The following is a 23,487-nucleotide window of genomic DNA, read 5'->3' on the forward strand; positions in this document are numbered from 1 at the left end:
ATCTTCCAAAGTGATACAATATAAAGTGAAGAAAGTATGAAAGAATTTCTTATTTTGCACTGGCATTAAAACTATAATTATACAATAAAAACAAGCAGCAAAAATGAATATAACTCATAGGTATTTAGTCTGATATAACTTAGATTCCAGTTACCGAGCAAACAGCAAGCAACTGCATTTCTTGCTGTAGGCAATTGAACGTAACTACTACGTATGCCAGGTAATTGGGTTAAGTGTTATTTTCAGCGTGAGGGATTATTGCCCCTTCTAATGGACATGATGGTCAAACTGCACTTCTTATCCATGTTCTTTCAACAGGTGGACAGAATATTATCCAGGTTTGCTGGACGTGTATATACATCCAGCAAAGAAATGGTACCCTTACATACGTGAATTTTATGGAATACAGGAGTTCCTGTTAGTTTTATATTCTAAGGAAAGAACAATGTATTTCAAATGGAAGCAAGAAGCCTCACAAATTTTTCAGGCGCCTATAGTTTTCATATTATGAATTTAATATTTAAAAATAAGTATTTTATTTTGCAACTATAACTAAGCTGTTTTTTTTTTTATTGTTCTTTGTGAAGAGTAAGGTTTTAAAATGTGGCACCCATAGAGAGTGAGGCCTCCAGCTTGCACCTAATGTTAAATGCAGCCCTGCTTCTCAGCACTTGCAGATTCCCATACATTTTTACATTATGCAGTGCAAATTCTGCTTGAATCTCACGAACCAACTGGAAGAAGCATTGAATTCATAGTCATAATTGGGTTCTGCTTTCTCCTTCAACATGTTGAAGAGGCTTAGTGCCTTAGCAGTTACGGTCACAGTGCTAAGGGGTATGCGCTTTTGGTTCAGGTCTTCTATCCATGATGCAAGTAGATTTTCCATATTACCAATAGGACCTTGTCATTGCTTCGTCACTATCGTGACGAAGCAGACGAACACTATCGTATCTGAAAGCAGATCCTTTCACAGCCTCTGTGATTTTATCCTTATTTTTCAAAATGGTCGTCAGTGTAGAATGAGACTATTTGAAGTCAGGTGGGATCACATTGACGGGCTTACCAGCTTCATTTTGCTTTATAACTTGCAACTTCGTTTCAAGGTTGTTTCAAGGTGCTTGCCTCTTTTTCTGTGATTCTTCACTAGGTTTTTTGATTGTGCATGTAAGACCATGTTGCACAAAACATTGCGAAATATTAACAATAAATACACAAATAACCCATTTCTCAAACACAAAATCACCAGAGGAACTGTTGAAGACACCTGCTGAGGGAGGTTGCTGTTGAAAACACTGTTGCCACTGTGCATGCTTTACCTTATGCTCGTTTGCGTCTTGTTCGAAAGTATAGCTGAAAATGTTATTTATTCTTTTATGGGATTACGGATGTATCTTCGAGAGGACGTAAGTCGAGGGATGACTGTATTGGGAAAGGTTGACTACTGTTTAAGAGTAATTACTTTGAAAGATTGCTAAGTGAGTATTGTATCAAGCAATACTTAATCTTTATTTGAGTTGTAAGTCAGCAGTTAGACAGGTGTGACACAGGATATACATTATCCCCTCTGTTATTCATCATCTATATAGATCACATTGTGAAGGAAAGTGGTATTAAAACCTGATGTCGAAATTGGAGGTGTTAATCTCAGCTCTTTACTTTATGCAGATGATGTTATACTCTTAAATAAATCCATTACAAGTCTGCAAGATTCTCTGATTAAATTGAATAACTATTGTAATGAATTTGATATGAAAATCAGCAATAAGAAGACAGACAATGAAAACAGGAAGAAACACTGAAAATATCAACTGCATCCTGAACAGAAAACTTATAGAACAAGTTAAACATTTCAGCTACCTAGGCACCATTTTTTGTGAAGATGGCAAATAGACAACACAATTAGCAAAGTTGTGGTAGGAAGTCAACTGAATAAATTTATAAGGAATAAGAGAGAAATTAGTTAAAACGCTAAGTTAACTATATACAAGACAATGTTCAAACCCATTTTAACTTCTGGATCTGAGAGCTGGATTAGAAATAAAACATTTGACACCAAAGACTGGAGACCACAGACAGGCCCAGCTGGTGGCGTGTGCAATATACACAGGCACCTAAAAGATGTCAAAAAATATGAGATAAGAGTTTAAATGAACAACGAATGGTACATATAATTATGAATGTACGTCGTCTTCTGTTCAGGCCCCTTCAGATCTTCCCGGAAATGAACAAATAAATTCTGAAATTGTATCCTGGACCCGATTATATCATTGTAATTTTTGATTAAAATTTACGGAAATATACTTAAAATAGTTCTTTATTTTTTGATGTATCATAAATCAACTTATGATTAATTGTAGAGTTCCCTGTAAGGACCGGACCACATGCATCCGACTGATTAAAATCCAGATACTAGACAAAAAAAAACAATTGGAAGAAAAATGTAGTTCATTAGAAAAAGCATTAAGTGACAAAGAAAACAAGGACATTGAAGCAGACGAACTGCAAATAGAGCTGAAATTATTATCTAGAAAAATTGAAGAAAATAGTACACCAAAAATGGTTTTGAAGTGGATTTATAACAGCAACCTTGAAGAACTCTTTGCAAATTCACTGATTGCATTGAGAATACTATTGACTTTGCCCATTTCAGTTGCTAAGGGAGAGAGAACATTTTCTAAATTACAATTAATAAAGAACTACTTGCGATCAAGCATGAGTCAAGAAAAACTAAATGGTTTGGCATTAATTTCAATAGAAAATAATATTGCTCAGTCTATCAACATTGATGTACTTTGGCAGAATTAAATACGCTAAAATGAAAGCCAGACAAGTTCCTTTTAGCAAAATTAATGTGAAGAATATTTGAATAAATCTCTTAACTTTATATTACTATTTTATATTATTTTAAAAATTTATATAACTTGGAAAAATTTGTATAATCAGGACTAATCTGTATGTAACATTATATTGTAATGCGGTTTTTCATTTCCTGTTCGTTTCATTCACACTTTATTCAAAAAAAACATTTTTCTAAAGGCGCCGAACATTAATCGCACACACACAAGAAAAATACTATGTGCCGGTCCTGACCACAGATATAATAGTTCTGAGAAAGATTAATGGAATGAACAGATGTCATCAATGGCAATATCATATTAAAAATGATGATATTAGGAAAGAATTTGACATTGTTAGCATTCAGGAGTTGTTGGCAGAGCTTAAACAGAATTGGAGAGGAAAGATTAGCAAAACAAATGTTCTTTGCCAGGTTGGCAATTAAAAGACCCAGAGGAATACCAAGGTCTAGGTGGATTGATACAGTAAAAAGTACCTTCAAACAGTGATTCTTAACTGGTGGGGCTGCAGAAAATTTATAGAACGTTTCTATAATTGATTGATAAAAACTAGAAATGTTCTATAAATTTTGAAATCTCTCTCTTAAATTTTGCAATACTAGTACAAATGCATAGAACTGAACATTGTTAAGTGCTACTTGAGTGCAATTACTTTCGAAACTTTCAGTGCTGTAATACTGATTTGTTATTTCTTAAAATTTATCCCCCTTATAAAATGAGCAAACAAAGAACATTATTTGATTTCCTAAATATAAATACAATAAAGTTTTTACTTAATATTTAAGTAAAGTTGATTTTTTTTTTTTCATTATAATCAGAAAGTAAAACCACTATTTTAAAAAAATGTAATTATTATTATTATTATTATTATTATGTTACTACAACCAGGAGGCCACGACTACTAAAAGGTTAATAACCACTGCCTTAGAAGACAGAAATATAAGATCTGATAATATTGGAGTCATGACAGATAATAGATTAATTTGAAAGAAAATTGATTGATAGGAAGTTAGTAATGATGTAACTTTTCATGTAGTACTGTTATAATATTCTGTACTGTTATACACCCCTTGCAGGGGTACATGTCAGGAATTTGACGACGATGATTGTTTTATAGATGGCAGTTAGTTGATAGTTGCTGCCATATGGGTGGGATATGTGCCAGCTAAGTATAGAAGATTGAAGAGATGATAAAGGACAGGTGTTAGCTTTGGAACACACTGAGTACAGTTGGAGAGATGCCATTAGGACCAAAAGATTTTTACTGTCCAGGTTATGTAGCATTCTTATGTTTTTGCTGAAACACAAAGGAGTTGTGTGGTACTAAGTTGCTGGCATGGTAGGAGGAGATTTGCTTTTGTCCTTTATGCATGCGTTGGAAGAAAATAGTGATGCTAGGAGATTAGCTGGGACCATCTGAGTAAGAAACAGAGAGAGAGAGAGAGAGAGAGACAGAAGTGCAGATGAGCAGAAGTTGGGCCCAGTGGATGTTGCAAGGAACCTCTGTTGAACCATGCATGGATTGGAGTATGGGCATTTCCTGTGTGGGAGTTGTATTCACAAGTCCTTTACTGCATCTTGCTACTCTATAAATTGGTAGTTGAATGGTAGTTGAATACCAGTATTCAACTACCATGAAAGACAGCATAATTATAAACCTGAAAAAATCCAGCAAAACAAAAATTCCATTTAAAAAAAAAAACATTTCGACATACTTTAACAACATTTTAGAGCTCAACATTCATGATATGATATGCACCTGCCATTTACAGACATCCAGACCTGATCTGTTATTCATCACTGAACCTTTGCTGGCATCTTCTATGAAAACAGTGAACCAAAACTTTCCATATTACATCATCATGATACCCTCTGTAAGGATGGAATGCCTTTGTTAAGTCTGATATCCCATGCCAAAGGTTATCAGACCTGGGATTTACTTTATGTGATTATCTCTGGTTCAAGATTTCCATGTCTCATTGTGTTGAATTTTTTCTTGACAATTATTCATAAGACTATTACACTTTTTTTATAATCTTTGTCAATATTATTTCAATATTATTGAAATTTTTAAGATCACCGAAAGATCCTCACCCATTCGACAAGTACTCTGGAGTATATAATATTCCTTGCTCATTTGGTATTAGTTATGTAGGTCAGACCTCTAGAAGCTTTGAAACGAGAAAGAAAGAACACATAGAATATGTCAAAAATAACAGACAAGACATTTCAGGCCTTTCATGCCACTTTGCCTCTACTAACCATCATATTGAGTGGGATAAGAGCCTTATGCCATACATAGAAGATAACTACCATTCAAGAACCTTTAAAGAAGCAGCTACAGTCGCCCGTAAAACTGAAAACCTAAACAAGAATCAAGGTCTAATTTTACCAGAAATTTGGAAAACTTTTATCAGATCATTAAACATCAAAGAAATGAACTTTCATAACAATTACGTAATGAACCATAACGAATAAATCACGTTAACGAGACACGCACAATACCAATTTTTTGTATGAATTAGAATTATCAGTTATAACCTAGTCTGTAACCTTCATTTTAGCTTATTAGTTAGTATTCCCTGAGGATGCCAATAGAAAAGGATTGGTGAAACATGTAGGAGGATAAAATAAAGCTACTTGACAAAGATTATAAAAAAAGTGTAATAGTCTTATTTCCTTGTCTCATTTTGTTGTCATTACTGCTCTCCTAATTGTGATGGCTATATTGACCCTTTTGATTATTTATCTCTGAAAGTTAATAATATAGTCTAATCACTCAGTGAGATGATCTTCCTTGGAGATTTCAGCATCCAGAATTCTGACTAACTTCACAAACCAAGTTGGAAGAGATTATCTCTAGGTTATTGTTTGCTGTCAGTAATCATTTAATGCAAATTGTTCACTTTTCTACAAAAATAACATAATTCTCATTCTAACTCCATGGACCTTTTCTTAACTTGCTTTCCTTCCAAATATACCATTCACGATATCTCTCTGCTTGGTATCTCAACTTTAAGCATGTCTGTTTCTTTTTTCTATGGATTAACCTTCTCCCAGCTAATCTTGGCCTTTGACATCACAGCAATTTCTGTACCTATTTTCCATGGTTTGATTGTTGCTTCTACTCCTCTGAATTGAGTGTTTTTATTTCCCACTTCACTCACTCCACCTTCCCCCTGGGTTCCTATTCTAAGCCTTAGTTTTCTAACAAGTGTTCTAAAGCAGTCCAGGTTAAAACTGCAATGCATGCTGAAAAGGCTCAAGTTAAAAACTCCAGACTCTCACTCAGCTTACACTACTCCTGTAATAATGGAAAAAATCATCAAGAAATCTAAAGCAGACTTTGTAAGGACTAAATACTAAAAACTAAATACTATCTCTCTTTCATCCTGTTTGAACAGTGTTGAATAGCTTCTAAAGATGAAAGTCCTCTTGGCTTCAGTCTTCTCCAACTCTTGTTTAGATGAACAAGGCAAATATCCTTTTCCTTTCTATTCCACAAACCACAAAATATGTCTCCTATGATCTTTTTTCAAAAGGACATCAGTAGCACTGATGTTCTTTTTACAAAGGAGTATTTTTACTGAGTATTTTTCAAAAAGAAAATTACTCAGTAGCACTTAACAATAAAATGTGCTCCAGATAGTATCCATCCAGTTTTACTAAGAGCTTGTTCTCCAGAAATAATATTGCATCACCTTTCAAGCTGTCATACTCATCTGGCATCTATCCAATAGCATGGTAACAAGCTTTTATTCAACTTTTATCTCATTTTTTTTATTATTATCTCCCTCAAACTATTGCCTCTGCTCTCATGTCAATTCTCTTAAAAATGGCAAAGGTCATCGACAACCAGCTTCTTCACCACCCAGAGACCCATTTAGTTAATTATCACCAGTATACATCCCGCCATTCTTGTTCTATGGTAGACTTGCTTGTTAACCATATCCACCTGGCTGTGGAAAGATTTGGAGAATTTCACAGTCTTCTTACCAGGCTGCCCTCTTATGGTGTCCCTTCTACCCTTTGTTGAGTGAGTTGTTATCATTGTGTGTCATGGTGAATGGTTCCCTTGTTTCTGATATTTTCCAAACATACTGGAGTATCCTAAGGCTTTGTGCTTTCACCTATACTCTTATACATCAATGACCTTTTCGCAATAATGCCTAATCCTATTCATAGCTTTGCTGATGACAGTGCATTCTATTGCTCGTCATCATGTACAAACCTTTCAATAGACAAATCAAGCTTCAAGATCTTCTTGGCTTTAATAACAGCTCTTGCCATTGTCAAGTGGAGTAAAGATAATCTAGTGAATTTTAATGTTACCACAACACAGTCTTATTTCCCAAAAGAAAGACCATGTCTTGCTGTCCTTCACTTTTTGATAATATTCTGCTGATCAACCAAGATCAGTTTTTAGTTCTTTTGGCTGACTTTCATGTTTAGTCCATCCTGGTATAAACACATTACATCCATAGTCTCCTCAGCCTCCAAAAAAGCTTGGTATTCTTTTCATTCAGAACAATACTTTTGCTCAACTCCTGACACTTTATATATCCCAAATCTGTTCATTAGAATATTGTTCTCACATTTAGGATGGCGTACTAAAAACCTCCCTCAGAATGCTTTGTATTCAGAAGAGAGCTATTAAGAGAGCTATTCATCTAATAGTGACTCCTCTCTCATTGACTGTTCTTTATTGTTTTTGCACAGATGCTCCTCTCTCATTGACTCTGCATTATGCCTTTTCTATAGCTATATACACAAACTTCACTTTTGTCTAATCATGTACCAGTGCAGGCAGTTGCTGGTCAACATCCATATACTATACTATTCAGCTGCAGGCAACCCTGAACTTCTCATCTTCCTTTATTCCATATACCATTTTCCCCAATGAACACAAAACTCAAGAAGTGCATGAATAGATTCTTCTTGCTTTTCTTTCTGTCCTATCTCTGATCACTTGTCCACACATGGCAGTATCCTGTTATATCAATCATGCAGTCTTTATTTCAAGAATAATCTCTTTGGTCCCCTTTTTTGGTCCAACTATGCCTGTAAAATAAAAGGCTGAGTATCAGAGACTTAGCCAATTAATAAGAATAGTTGGCAAGTAATTTATTGATATCGAATTAGTAACAAATTATTTCATTTTTTCCCCTTCTCACTTCATTAAGATTGAAGTCAAAATAATATTTGTGATATAAGTTGGATTCAAACTTAAAACATCTGGAAGTGGTGGTGGTGAGCATTTTACCACAAACTAATAACTGCTTACTTATTTCATTCTTGATGACTTAAATCTGTGTTGATATGGAAACATTGTCACATCCTATTTTGATATCAAATAAATGATTGTTTTATTATAGAGAAATCTCTAGAAATGCACATGAATTTCATGTGTGTTATGCAATTTTTGATTTTTGTAATTTTATGCTATTGCAGGAACAAGCTGTAGATGCAAATACTAGAATTATTCTATATAAACTAATCAATAATCAGATTCTTGAGGAGGTAAATGGATGCATTAGTACTGGAAAAGAGGCATGTGTCTTCTATGCTGTAGGTGGAGAGTAAGTGCTATATTATGAACTAAAATAATTTTTTATTCTGAAGATTTTTTTGTTAAACTGTAGTTTATTAAATAGCATATTTTTGTTACAGAAATGAAGAACTATCAGTTCCACATGAATGTGCTGTGAAAGTTTTTAAGACGGTCCTGATGGAATTTAAAAACAGAAGTGAATACATTCGTAATGATCATCGGTTTAGAGATCGTTGTAAGAAGCGAAACACTTTAAAGTCTATTAATATTTGGGCTGAAAAAGAGATGCGTAACCTTATACGGTAATTAATTTTTTAGAACATTTATCATTGAGAATCATTATTAAATACACTTAGTTTGTAGTTCATGATTACTTCTTGAATTGAACTGCAATCATTTATAATGCAATAGGGTGTGAATATTTTCACAACCAGTAGCTTCATTGTATTTAAAAGAAATGTGTGAGGGATGTTCCAAAAAAAATGCCTTGCTGTTTTATTCAAAAAGAGTGAGTGTGAGTGAGTGTTTATACAACCAGTGAAATAAAAAACAAAAGATAGTTTATAGTTTCTACTTTATTTTCATATGCTGTGTCTCAGTATGATCTCTCTCTCACCCATGATATTTTCTCTACTGTGTAATGGGTTTTAAAAGTCACATAGTAAAATTCTTCATGTTTTTTTTTTTCATCTTTGTTTTGATCTGTTTCTTATTTTCAAAAGGAATACTCTTGAGATGTGTCTTCAATTTAGGAAATAATCCTGCAGTCTATACTAGAAAGAAAGCTCTGAACTTCAAATCTAATTTCTCTGACAGCTATTAAAGTGTGAACATGCTTGTGTTTATCCTTGCAATGTTGAAGTGTGCATAAGAATACAAAAGTAATGGATATTCCTCAGTATGAACATAGTTAATTCATTGTTTCAGCTTTTTCAGAATTGTCACATAGCAGAGATGAGAAAATGGATCTGAAAACAGCTTGAAGAATTTTAGTATGGGTTTTGAAAAACTGCAATGGAAAAAAATGTATTCAAAGGGAGGGAGATGATTATGTTGAGAAATAGCCATAATATTTTTTTTTTTTCATCTGCTCTCTCATGGGTAGGAGAACTATTACAATGGAAGCATTTTTCTTCTTCAAGTGTCATCCCCTAGAAGGAGGTTGGCAACCATGTCACGGAACCTTTTTCTTTCTTTTGCTGCTCTAGAACATTTATGGTAATTCAAGCCAGTCCAGTCCTTAATGTCTTCAAACCACATTCTCCTGGGTCTACCTCTCCCTCTTTTTTCATCCAATTTCCCTTCTAATATTAATTTCTGAATGCCTTCTTGTCTAGTTAGATGTCCAAAATATTTAAGTTTTCGCTCTTTAATTATTTTCATTAATGTTCTTTTCATTTTTGCTTTCTTTAAAACATCTTCGTTTTTCATTTTCTCTGTCTATGGTATTTTCAACATTCTTCTGATGGTCCACATTTCGAAAGCTTCCAATTTTTTCTCTGGAACTAATGGAAGCATTAGTTCCAGAATATCCCTTATATTTTGACAGGAGTCCAAAGTTGCATGGTGTATTTCAAAATTTTGAGAATCTAATAGTTACTTTGCTGAGTTTTTTATATATATATATATATATATATATATATATATATTTTTTTTTTTTTTTTTTTTTTTTTAATGAAACTAAATAACTTTTAAGAGTTAGCCTGCTATAGAAGAAATACAAACAGGCCTGTAGTTTGATACTTCCATTCTGGTCTCCCTTATGCAATGGTACTAATTTTCCCTCCTTCCACTCTTCAGGAACTTGTAGCATATTATAGCTATTAATATTACAAAAACAATGAAATCACTTCAACTCATTAAACCAGTCTATTGAGAGTTATGAGAGTTAACTGTAATAGAACATTACAGTTAACTCTCATTATAACAGGGTTGTTTGTAATGGTGGATAGTTTGCTTTAGTGAATTGCTTTTTATGTGTGGCTCCCACTCACAAAAGGTTATTATAAACCTATAGTATGTTTTGTACCGTAGGTGGGCTAAAGTTTTTTTTGTCATTTTTATCAATTTTATATATATTTTTAAAATTTATTTTTACATAGTTTAGAAACCCTGCTTTAGAGACCAAACATCGAAATTTTTCAAGGCACTTCAGGCCTCCAACAAGTGGGGCAGTGGTCTCACACCAGGTGATGAAATTCATCTCCTACCTAAAGACAGTTCACAAACATCCATGCTCCTGGCAGGATTTAAATCTGTGACCTGTTGGTTGGAGAGTGGATGTGCTAACCACCGAAATATGGGACTTTTCAGTAGTTTGTTATAATGAGGCTGGACTGTACTAGTTTTCCATCTGTTATCTAATGTTTTATTTACATTCTGTTTAAGTGACCATAGTATCTTAGATGAGCTTCGAATGCACACTTGTTAATATTAATTATGACATTAATTTCCAGTATGGTTCTGTCACTGATACCATCTGTGGTCTTCAGCTTCGATCATCTGTGTTATTTATTACCTAACTATTCAAATCCATAGGGTGAAATCACTTTGAACAGTCTTATATATTGCTATTTTGGTTAATTTTGCTCTTCACCATGTTATTTTCTTCATCTTATCACAATACAAGCCTTACTTATTATACTGTCTGTCTATTCCTATTTAATTTGTCCTCTTTACTGAAAAGGAATTTGGACTCAGGTATTCAGAACTGTGTTACTTATATATTGGTTTACTGTTGGGAATGCAAATGTTTTCTCTTTCCATACGTTTTTGTAATTTCCATGCTAAATTTATTTTAGCATGGAAATTACCTGCCTGACATCTAATTTTATGCAAAACTACCTTCCTATGCATCCTTTAATTCTAATCGTAGGCTAACCCAAGTAAAGCTATGAACTGCTTTGGATAAGTTTCTCTTTACGTTCATGTATAGTTTTATTTCTGAACGGTTTGTTTTTTCTCGACAATCTTATCACATTGACTTTTACTTCTCTATAAAACTTCAACTTATGTTATGATAAATTAGAAAACCTTCTAGCTAGAAGATTTTCTAATTTAGCTAGAAAATCTATCACAAATTACAGAAAGCCAACTGAGGTTTCTGGTCCAGTGTCCATTCCTCACCTACTGTAGTATATCCTCATTCAATAGTGATGATGCTGTTTTGGAAAGTTTGAATCCAGTCTATAATTTGAAGAACTGTTTAAGGGCTTTTCAACTGAAAGTGAGTTAGCCAGACTCATACCAAGACGGCAGTGAGAAACTTGGGTCTATCATCTTGCAATCCAGAAAAGCACTTTTTTAATGGAGAACCCATCCATGAGAGATTTGTCAACCTACAGTATGCTCGTACCATGGATGTGCAAGAAGGAACTTTTTTCACATTTGACTTGAAGAGCTGTAGATTGTATTCTTTGGAAAGTGCATAAAGTGGGAAGCTTTTCCAGAGGGCAGCACTAGAATGGATGAATGAAGTTCTGTGCATTTGCATTGATTAACTGTTGCACCTATTTGAACAGATTTGACAGAGAGTGGGGAAATAATTTGGCTAAAATAATTTTCTGATACTGTTTTATTAGTTAGCTCATTTAATAATTGTTCAAGTATAACAAGATCAAAAAAGAGAAAAGGGCTTTCATTTGAAAGTGAGTATGGAGGAGACTGGAATTTTTTGTTCTAGAAACTGGAGGTTTTATTTTTATAAAACAAACTGGATGAATACACAGTTATTAAGAGACCAAATATATGTTCCTTAGCTGTCAGGATAACAATGCCCTCCTTTTTGTTTCTTAATATGCTCTAATTTATTTATGCTTCAACTTTTAGTTATATGACGAGATTTGTAGTTTCATAAATATTGAAGGAAGAAAACTAACTCCTGCGTTTATTAATGTCTTATAGAAATATTAGTAAAATAATTTCAGCATTTTAACACCTTGCAAATGTTGATTTTACACTCATTTTATACGGTAAAGTACAAATTGAGTGCATTTTTGATTTTTCAGTGTTAGTGAGCAGTTTCTAAATTGACTGCTGTTTTTACTTTTTCTCAGTAAAATATGAGCTCAATAGTATGTTATTTGGTTTGCATGAAATTCTTTTATTAAATGCATTTGATGTTTTGTTCCACACTTGAATGTGAGATAAAATTTTACGACATTTAACCTATTAAAAATTTTTTTTTATTTATTCTTCTAGAATTAAGAAAGGAGAAATTCCATGCCCTGATGTTGTTATTCAAAAAGGTCATGTTCTAGTCATGTCCTTCATTGGAGAGAACAAAAAGCCTGCTCCTCAACTCAAGGAAGTTAAGACATCTGTGGAGGATTTATATGATATGTATGAGCAGACTATAAAGGTGCAAGAATATTTCCAGTGTTTATGTTAAGTGAATGTCAGTAAAATGAAGTGTTTATATTATAAATCATCCACACACTATTAAATTTTAATTGTATGTTTTTGTTGTCAATGCTTACTTTGCCAAGTATACTGTAGTGATGTACAGAAAAACTTGTGGGGTTTTTATTCTAGTTATATTTTTTGTAATACTGAACAAACTCACTATCATCAGAATTGAAGATAGGTACAATCAGTAAAAAAGAAGTGGAACTGGCAGAAGAATTAGGGAAGTACAACATACTGGTATTATTGAAATGAAGAAGATTAAAACAGGTGAGATTCTTTTAAATAATAAGTATAAGATGTTATTCAGGCAGTAGTGATCATGGAAAGGAAGGAGTAGTTATAGTATTCAGCATTAAATTTGAAGATTGTTTCTTGAATGGTAGATAATTTCAAGTAGAGAAAATTAGGCAAATTTTCAAATTAGATAATGAGACTGTTTGTGGCTATGATCCCACAGAAATTCTAAGGAAGAAGTAGAGAAGTTTTTCAAATCATTGGAAAAGGTGGCTGACAAAGGAAAAGTGATTTTGTTGAAAGTAAGGAGAGTAGGAAATGAATATCAGATAAACAGATATGTTTTGGGGAACATGGACTGGTTGTTGCTAATACCTTATTCCATCATGAAGATGCACAAATTCACATAGGAGAAGGTTTGATAAATAATTCTGATTGACTGTCATTGTTGGTAGTGGATGTCTTCAGACTTGTTAAAGATGCGAGAAGAATATGCAGAGGATTTGAAATGGGAAGAGATCACCGTTTAGTTTTGATCAGGATAAAAATTAATACCATATTGAAAAGAAGAATGTGCAAGTTCAGGAAGAAGCAAAATTGAGACTTTCTGAGGATATACAGATATTATGAGAAGAAAAATGAAAATTTGAAAACAGGAACCAAACCTTGAAGACTCACTGGCAAAGTCTGAAGAAGTTGATTCAGACAGGAAGGTGTGTGTTGTGAAGTTGTTTGCAGGGATAGTAAAATATGACTTCTTAGTAGACTCAAGATGTAAGAGGCAGTTCTGGAGAGGAAGAAAAACAGAAGTAATACAGAGGAAAATGCAAGAAAACTATGTATAAAAGTTAACTAAATTCATAGGAAGACTGGTAAGAATGTACAATTTAGATATTTTTCGAACGATAGTTTTTCTCTTTTTATCATCAATTTTTATGTCAAATTTATTATAGTAGTTATTCAATTTAGTTTAAAAAGTCCTGAAGACTTGTAGTCCTAGAAAAATTCAATAAATCATCTGCATAAAAAAAAGAACTAAGGTGAACATCTCCAATACTGATATTAGTTAATGTCACTTTCCTTCATAATATGATCCAAAAAGTAATCATTATAGTGGAGACAGTGTGCGCCCTTATCTTATACTTGATTTTATTTCAAACAATTCTCCAGTGCCGTCTTCAATTCTAACTGCTGACTTATATATATATATTCTTCCTGTCAGTGATTTCCCTCCAAATTGGGACTTTCCCAAGAGAAAACCTGATTATCCCATATATCTAACATTTTGAAGAGGTTTTCTCTTTGGACCTTGTCATATGTCTTTTATGGCTCTACAAAATTTAAATACAGATCTCATTATATTGCCATGATCTCTCAACTATTTTTCTTCCAAGTGAAAATCTGATTCTGATGATTGCTATTTGGCCTGAACCTTGTTTCTTCTACTATTTTTCATAGAATCTTCACCAGTATGTTTGCATAAATCTTACCTGGGATACTCAGCAGAAAATCCCTCAAATTCTCATATCGTTTTCTCTTTTTATAGATGGGTTCTATGAAGTGCTACTCCAATCATTCGGAATTCAACAAGACCTGAATTATGCTGGATGATTCATATTTGACCATTTCTGGTTGAATATCATTTACCAGCTGCCTTTCCACATTTCAGAATGCAATGTAATCAGTAATCCTGATTACATCAGGACTACTGATGTAATCCATGACAGACAGGGGTCGTTGAGTTGAAGGTGGTTCGTGGAAATCGCCAGACATAGAGTGAAGCAATCACCTGGGAGTTTCGCAGTGCTACTAACTGTCTAGTCAGCACCATGACTGAGCATCGAGAGTTAAGAGGAATGAGGTTCCATGGTCAAGCAGCTTCCCATAAACCAAACATTTCTCCTGTGAATACTAAGCACTGCCTGCAGTGGTGTAAGCGCGATGCCAGTGGACAACTGGAAATGTGTGATTTGGAGTGATGAATCATGCTTTACCATGTGGCAGTCCGATGGGAGGGTCTGGGTATGGCAAATGCCCAGAGAAGAACGATTCCTGCAAGTGTGTGTAGTGCCAACAGTGAAATTTGGAGGCGGTGGCTTTGCAGTGTGTGTGGGGGGGATTCTTCATGGAATGGACTTGGCCCTCTCGTAACACTACATGGAAATCTATGTGTGGAAGGGTACAAGGACATTTTGACCCATTGCGTACTGTCTATGGTAGAAGATCAATTCAGTGATGACTATTGTCTCTGTCAGCATGACAATTCTACCTGCCTTAAAGCAAGGTCTGTGAGGGAATGATTTGTGGACAATAATGTTCCAGAAATGGACTGGCCGGCACAGAGCCCTAATCTGAATCCCATAGAACACCGACTTTGCTCCAGACCCCAACGACTCACATCATGAACTGCTCTGGCTACAACTCTTCAGGAAGAATAGGCTGCCATCCCTCCAGAGATATTCTGACACCTGGTAGAAAGTCTCCCAGGCAGAGTTAGAGCTATCATAGAAGCAAAGGGTGGCCCCACCCCGTATTAATGTCCACTACTGGAAAGTGTGTCAAAGGGAGAGTCTGATTACAGTTTCAAGTAGGTGTCCAGATACTTTTGATCAGATAGTGTAGTTGCCAGCATCTTGTGGTCTTAACACTGTAGTATTGTCCAAAGTACATTCATTTGTTGTTTTATCATATTTCAAATTCTGAAAAGCATTCTATATCTCTTTCATTAATTTAATTATCTCTAAAGCTTGATTTTCTGCTGCCAAATAACCCAAACACTGAGGTCATCCTCCCTAGAATTGTTCACAACTCAAAATAAATTCCCTTCTCTAGTTGACTGATCAACCTGACAAAAATGAAAAGGCTGAGGTATTTGGTGTTTACAATGAGTTAACACATTGTCCAGCATATCAGATAATCTGTCTCTCCAAACGTGCTGCAGAAGTCATTTTTATAATTTGTTTTATTGGTAACTCAGATCATAATCTTATCTAAGTTTTCTTTTCTGTGGAATGTCCTTAGCCTGGCTAGTCTCTCTTGTAGTATGTTGCACTACAAAAGGTAACAAATATAATGACCTCTGTAATATCTGTTCCTCCTTTTCACGTCATTATTTCTGCTCTCCTTATCCAAATACCTCCAATAGGTACGGTAATGGTCTCGCAATGGGTAATGAAATTCCTCTTCCATCTAAGGGAGAGGAATTTCATTACCCACTGTGAGACCATTCAAAACATCCATGTCCACAGTGGGATTCTAACCTATTGACTGGAATAGGATATTGCCAATCAGACCTGCTTATTTAAAGTCTAAAGTAGTTTGAAAAAGTTTCATATCTACAGCAGGGTTTCCAGATTATTTAACCTTTGTACCATGCAGCATTTTGTTGGTGTGATTCACATAAAAATTCTCTGATTAAATAATTCCTGCTGGAATGAAAGACCTTCGTTTTCCATTCCACCTGAAACCACTTATCCAATCCTTGAGTCTCCAACAAAAAAAAAAAAAAAAATCAAAGAATTCTGCAGTTGCAACAGCTGCAAAATAAAAAATAAATAATTAAAATAAAATCGACACATTCAAATCCATCCTTCTAAGGGCCTAATGCAGAAAATTTCTTTCCATGTTCTAATGACAGCTGAGCCCCTCTAATCCTTCACCAAATCTCATGGATGTGCCTTATGTTTTTCCACATCTCTCTTATATCCAGGTAGTATCATTGCAACATCACTCAAAGGTAAAACTGGCTGACCTTTTGGCATCATTTTCTCCTCCAACATAAGACATCTTAGTCACATCCTCTGGTCTTTTGTTCAGAGAGTTATCAGAAGGATCTTAGTAAAGATTCTTGTGATGTCTTCTTAAAGTTCAGGGCACAACTTGGGGGGGGGGGTACCATTGGGAAGACCAGATGTATTCCAGAATTAATGCTCATCCTATATTGTCTTTATGACCTATCACACCAAAGACAAATAAAACTTGGCCATCCAACTACTGTCCCATTGTCCACACCATTAGTGCTGTCATTAATAATGGAACTTCCTCACCACTTGGAGAATTAACTAATATGAATTTCAATTTATGATTTACGGTATACGATAAGATTTATGACAGTATACTTTAGAAGAATTGTGGAAGAAAAGCTTGGTGAAGAACAAGCTGGATTCAAGCCAAATAGAGGCTGTCAGGATCAGATCTTCACTTAATGACAAATAGTTGAGAAAGCATGGGATTGTAACAAAGATCTGTATTTAAGTTTTGTCGATCTGGAAAAGGCATATGATAAGGTCTAAGAGAGAAGCTATTCGATATGCTACAGTTATATGGTGTCAATGGGGCATTATAGCAACCAATACTTAGTCTGTATTTGAGTTGTAAGTCGGTAGTTAGAATTGAAGGAAGTACAGGAAGATGGTTTAATGTTAAATCTGGTGTGAGACAATGATGTATATTATCCCCTCTGTTATTCATTATCTATATGGATCACATTATGAAGGAAAGCGGTATTAAACATGATATTAGAATTGGAAATGTTAATGTTAGCTCTTTGCTTTATGCGGACGATGTTATACTTCTAAATAAATCCGCTACAAGTTTGCAAGATTCCTTGACTAAATTGAATAACTGTTGTAATAGATATGGTATGAAGGTCAGCATTAAAAAGACAAAGACAATGAAAATAGGTAGAATTGTTGAAAATGTCAGCTGTGTTGTGAACAGGGCCTGTGGAACTGAAGTAAAACATTTCAGCTACTTAGGCACGATTTTTAGTGAAGATGTAAATTAAATATGGAAATAGACAACAGAATCAACAAAGCTGGTATGGTGGGAAGTCAATTGAATAAATTCATATGGAATAAGAGAGAAATTAGTCGGAACACTAAAGCTGTATACAAGACAGTGTTCAAACCAGTTTTAACTTATGGATCTGAGAGCTGGGTCAGAAGTAAAACACTTGACCAAAGACTAGAGATTGCAGATCTGAGAAAGATCAGAGGTGTGAACAGATGGCAATATCATCTTGACATTGTCTGCATCCAGGAATGCATTAGCAGAGCTAATCTCAGGTGGTATGTCACTTAAACAGAATGGACGAGGAAAGATTAGCAAAACACGTATTCTCTTCCAGGTTGGCAGGAAAACGACCCGGAGGAAGACCAAGATATAGGTGGATTGATATGGTACAAAGTGCCTTAGACGACAGAAATATAAGATCTGATAATGTTGGAGTCTTGACAAGTAATAGACTGATTTGGAGGAAAATTGTAGATAGGAAGTTAGTAATGATGTAAATTTTTCATTTAGTACTATCATATTATGTACACCTCTTGAGGGTACATGTCAGGAATGTGATGATGATGAATTTCAATCCATAGCAGATCTGTGTTTGGCTGAAAACCTTCGCGCGTTAAAAGGCAGCGCTAGCCGGAGTTGCTTTCGTACCGTCACGGTGCGATCGCTCTGGCGATGAGGCCACTAGAACGGAAGCATCAAGGCAGCCGTTGAGACTATGCGGCAGCTGCTTCCTACGCCGCACCATTCAGGTGTGACGTGCGGGCACCAAATCGTCCGCAGACGACCTAGGTACTGGTCTGGGTGTCGTGCTTAGAAGAGCAGCCACCATACTGCGATCTATTGAGACTCATAGTCTGCCTTCTATCCTTTGCAGTTAGATCATCTTTTTTTGTTCATTATGTATCATGGCAGATTGCTTGCTGAATTTCTCACCATTGCTGGAGTACCTTGGAGATGCATGCGTTTACTTATGTACTTTCATGGAGCCTCAAATTCTATTCACAGTTTTGTTGATAACAGTATATCCATTTATTTTCTCTTCTTAATTTATTGCCTTGTGGTACTTGCACATGGAAAGCTTCATTCTTTATTTCTCACAAGAAAGATCTTCCTTCACCTCCTCTTTATATTTTGAAATACCAAAATCTTTAAATAAGATCACATTTTTTCTTCTTGAGTTGATTTCTAGCTTTCTTGGTAGACACTGCTTCTCATGTATACACCTAATAACCCAAGGATCTTGCTGTTGGGTGAGATTTTTGATAATATTTCCATAGTGCAGTTAGAAGAATTATCTGTGATATGCCTTTGGTAAAAATAACTGTTTAAATTCCAACTTGGATTCAGGAATCCTCACAAATACCTTGAAATTTAATCTAAACTAGCTAGTCTCATATGGTGAGAACAGAGGAATACACATTGACAGTATGTAGATAGGATTTACCACTCTCTCCTAACATTAATATATATGAATCCAGTTACTTTATCAGAATATGCCAAACCTAGCACTCTAAAAAGGGAAGATGAAAGAATAGCCGATTTGTAGGGGGAGATGGAATTGTACTATTTACCACCCAGAACGTAGCTCATTTGTTGACATCAGAATAGCAAAGTAAAGCTTTCTTTCAAAATACTAACTGCAGGATAAAGGATTAATTTATATGCAACATCACGCTCTGTTATATTCTCTATATACAAATTTATATGAATTGACACTTTCATATGAATTTGGCTGGAAGGCCATATATAATCTAAAAACAAAATTGTTTAGTGTGAATTTCTCTGAAATAGTTCTATGTTAAAATCTAAGTCATTCAGAGTCTTCATAGATGTCTGATTGAAGAAATGAGAGAAAATTATTATAGAGATGTAAATATTAGCAATCCATATTTGCTATATACTACAACAAAGCAAATATGGATTAAAGGCATTAGAATAAAAGTTAGCAAGGATCCTTACCATATTATAAATGGTCATTAGAAACACAAATTCATTAAGTGGGATTATTTTAATAACTAAGTTGAGCTTAAGTCTAATTAAAATTTAGCATATATACAATATTTTTTGGGAAATGGCTATTTCCTCTTACATATAATTTTTATAATATTTAATACCAAAGCCAATTTTATTTAAAGTGGTGCACTTCTTTTTTAGATAATGAAGAAACTGTATCATGACTGTAGCCTTGTACATGCTGATTTGAGTGAATATAATCTGCTTTGGCATGATGGAAAAGTATGGGTGATTGATGTTGGCCAAGCTGTTGATAGTAATGATCCTCATTCATTGAAATTCCTATATAGAGACTGCTTGAATGTTTTAAAGGTAAGTGTTTTGTAATACTTATTTTCTTCTTCTTCTATAAACTCATTTATTTTAGAAAAAAATACCCTTGCTTTGTACCAAAAAAAAAAAACCACATTTAATAGCTAAGATATATACAAATTGTAAATATAAAAATATTTACAATTTGTATATATCATTTTATAAATCAGATATAAAAAAATTTATATCTGACATGAGTTGAACTCACCTTGTGTTCTGTGAGTTTGGTTTTAAACTGTGAAGGAATGTTGAATAGCCACTACATGTGTTTTTAACAAATTTAGAGGAGGGTGAGGAAATTACTGCTTCTAATTCCAATAAATAGTGATGATGAAAATATTTTTTGGAAATAAGCATCAGTGAGAAAGAGAATGGGGTTATTTTTTATTTGAATCCCATTCATGAAAGGTTGAAAACCTATAGTACATTTTTGGGTATAGTAGGTGTAAAGGTCCGAGAATCTGGGAACTCCTGCTCAAGAAATCAAATCTGGAATTTTTTCAGCCATTTTATCTTCAGCTTCACATGAGGTCAAGGAATTCACCTACTGACTAAAGATGCTCACAAATATCTGTGCTATTCTACAGAGGGATTCTAATTTGAACTCATAACCTGCTAGTTAAAGCTACTATTCATTTTGTGAACCAGATCAGTAGTTTGTGAGATAATCAACCAGTTACTTTCTTCTAAGAAGTTCTTGAGCTAAGGATTGACAGAGTTTTTAGGGACACCACCTCATTGCAAGAGCTGTATTCAACAATTGGATGTTTTTGTGATTTGTATAGAGTTACTAAGTATTCAGAAGTTAATTATTTAAATGATTTAAATACTTGTAATAGGTTCATGCCAAGAAAGATTGGAAGTTAGTTATCCTAGGAAGAGACAAATCATCTTGTCCAGTTGTTGTCTGAAGTAAGATGGGAAGATAAGGAAACTTTTTTTTATATATAAGAAATAAGACAGGACTGATATTTACTAGCATTAAAAATTGCAAGGTTATCAAAACTCCATTGAAGGGGATCATAATTGAGAATAAGTTGGTATTCTGGAAGATTTGTAGTTCAAGGTTTGATGATGACAATGTACATCAGCAAAACTGTGGGTTATTCATTTCTAGTTAGAGACCTTCTCTAGTTTAACTGGAGAGGGTCATTGATGTATATAAGGAAGAGGTTTTGTAAAAGAACAGATTCCTGTGGAACCTCAGTGTTAGTTACAAAGAGAGACCTGGCAGCACATGAGATAATAGCTTATGTAAGGCCTTTGTGTCAAACTCAATCACATAATATCTTTATTGAAATTTTCCAAGCTTTTCTATGTGATTTTATCCGATGGTAGGTTAAATAAGCTAGAAAATCCCCTGTTGATTTACAGTGGCAAAATCCATACTGTCAATATGGATTTACTGTGAGGTTTCAAGTTAGCCTGTTAATGGCCTTCAGTTGTTTAGGAAGGATTTTTGTATAACTAAAAATGTATTTCATAATTTTAAAAAATTTTTCACGTTTGGAATTTATTATAATACTAGGGGGGGGGGGCTCTGCCCCCTGACGCCTGTGGCACCCAACCCTCCGAGTTCTGGACTGGTAGGCCAGTTTTCCTTGAATTTTGAAGACTCGAATGGGGGGGTTTCCCATCCCTGACGCCTACGGCGTCCCCCCCCCCCCCAGAGTTCCAGACTGGTAGGTCGGCTCTCCTTGAATTCTGATGACTCGAATTTTGAAAACTCGAAAGGGTGTACTGCCCCCCCCCCCCTCCTGGCACCTATGCTGCTCGACACCCCCCGAGTTCCAGACTGGTAGGCTGGTTCTCCTTGAATTCTGAAGACTCGACACTCAGGATAGCCCCTGAGTTTCAAATAACTTGACAAAAAACATTACAAAAAAAAGCTTATCATTTTATATTATAGGGTAGATAAAGTTTAATATTCTTAACATTTACAAGTATTTGAGTTTGAATGAAATACTATTATAACTTCTCCCGAATCACTTTTTACTGAGAGGGAGTATGGTGGTCTTACTAAAAGTTTGGGAACCACTGTCCTAGAGCATTTCTTCCAAATACAGTAATTTGTTGTCAGTCCTACTGTCTTATTAACATCCACGTTTACTTAATTCCTCATATACCTCCTGCTCACTCATCATCAGTCCCATCTACACCTATACTCTCTCTCTCTCTCTCCCCCTCTCTCTCTCTACCTACACTCCAGCTTCTCATGTTGCCTTCACAAGGAAGAAATACCCTGATAAACTGTTCATTGGATACTTGGACTGTATCAAGTAACAGTCATTTTTGCTACATATCAAAAGAACTCACTAGAATTTTTATTTTTGTCTTCTTCAGTATATGAGGCTTCAAGTCTTCTCATATAACTTGAGGTTACATGAGAGGACTTAATTGGATTCCTATGATACTACAGGATACAGTTAATATGAAATTAGAGTAGTTATATGTATCCTTTTAGTGCATTTGTTTTTCTTGTGTGATGAACAACTTAAGTTTCTGAAATGAAAATAACCTTGCTAACTCATGTTCAGTTAAGCCCTTAAAATGTTTTTTTGCATTCCAGATAGGATTTAAACCCGACCAGTTAAATTATAATAATTTGAATCAGTCTCTTTATAAAAGACTTATCTATTTAGGACTAGGACAGCAAATTATTATATTAATGTCTTCTTTAATTAGCTCACCCATGGTACAAATGTACTATGGGTTTACTAATAACTTTTTGTGGGTGGGAAAACCACATTAAAAAAATATATATATATTTTTTAATTATTTGTCAAAACAAAAGCCTATAACAAAGATTGCATTCTTTATGGAAGACATTATTAAAGTTTAAGTGAAATTTTGTTGATGAATTCTTATTCAGAATTTATTATTTTTTGGTAATGATGAATAACAGTTAATCGACAAATACTACACTGAGAAATCCTGCAGTTAAGATCTGAAACCAGTAGCTCACTAAAATAGTCATAAGTTGAAACTGTTCTTAAGGAGAGCTGCTGAAAATTGGGATGGTTTGAAAAGTTATCTGTACTGAATGTCTTTTTTTTTTTTTTTTTTAAGTATTTTCACCAAATACTACAGGAGGAATGCTTTTCATCTGCATATTCACTGTAGTTAAACTAGTATAATTTGATTCACTAAACAGCATAAACTTATGTTGGAAATTTTAAAATGCTATTATTGTTTTATTCCATTCTAGTTTTTTGAAAAGAGGGGTGCTCAGAATATTTTATCTCCTGAAGAACTCTTTACAAATATCACTGGACTCACCATTCCAGAAGAAGGTGCAGAATTTTTATCAAAGGTATG

General features: G+C 34.5%; 1 protein-coding gene across 2 annotated transcripts in view; it reads left to right on the forward strand.

The window, feature by feature from the left end:
• LOC150106915 (serine/threonine-protein kinase RIO3) overlaps positions 1-23,487 on the forward strand; it is a 79,933-nt gene that overhangs the window by 52,553 nt on the left and 3,893 nt on the right. For both annotated transcript variants that reach the window (XM_090393369.1, XM_090393370.1), the window contains exons 6-10: positions 8,310-8,437; positions 8,529-8,711; positions 12,610-12,769; positions 19,999-20,169; positions 23,378-23,482. In XM_090393369.1, the coding sequence (XP_090249495.1) occupies positions 8,310-8,437; positions 8,529-8,711; positions 12,610-12,769; positions 19,999-20,169; positions 23,378-23,482 (747 nt within the window). The remainder of the gene's footprint in view (positions 1-8,309; positions 8,438-8,528; positions 8,712-12,609; positions 12,770-19,998; positions 20,170-23,377; positions 23,483-23,487) is intronic.

This window comes from Typopeltis vanoorti, chromosome 5 (assembly GCF_054136105.1).
Source record: "Typopeltis vanoorti isolate ZY-2024b chromosome 5, IOZ_Tvanoo_1.0, whole genome shotgun sequence".
NCBI lineage: Eukaryota > Metazoa > Arthropoda > Arachnida > Uropygi > Thelyphonidae > Typopeltis > Typopeltis vanoorti.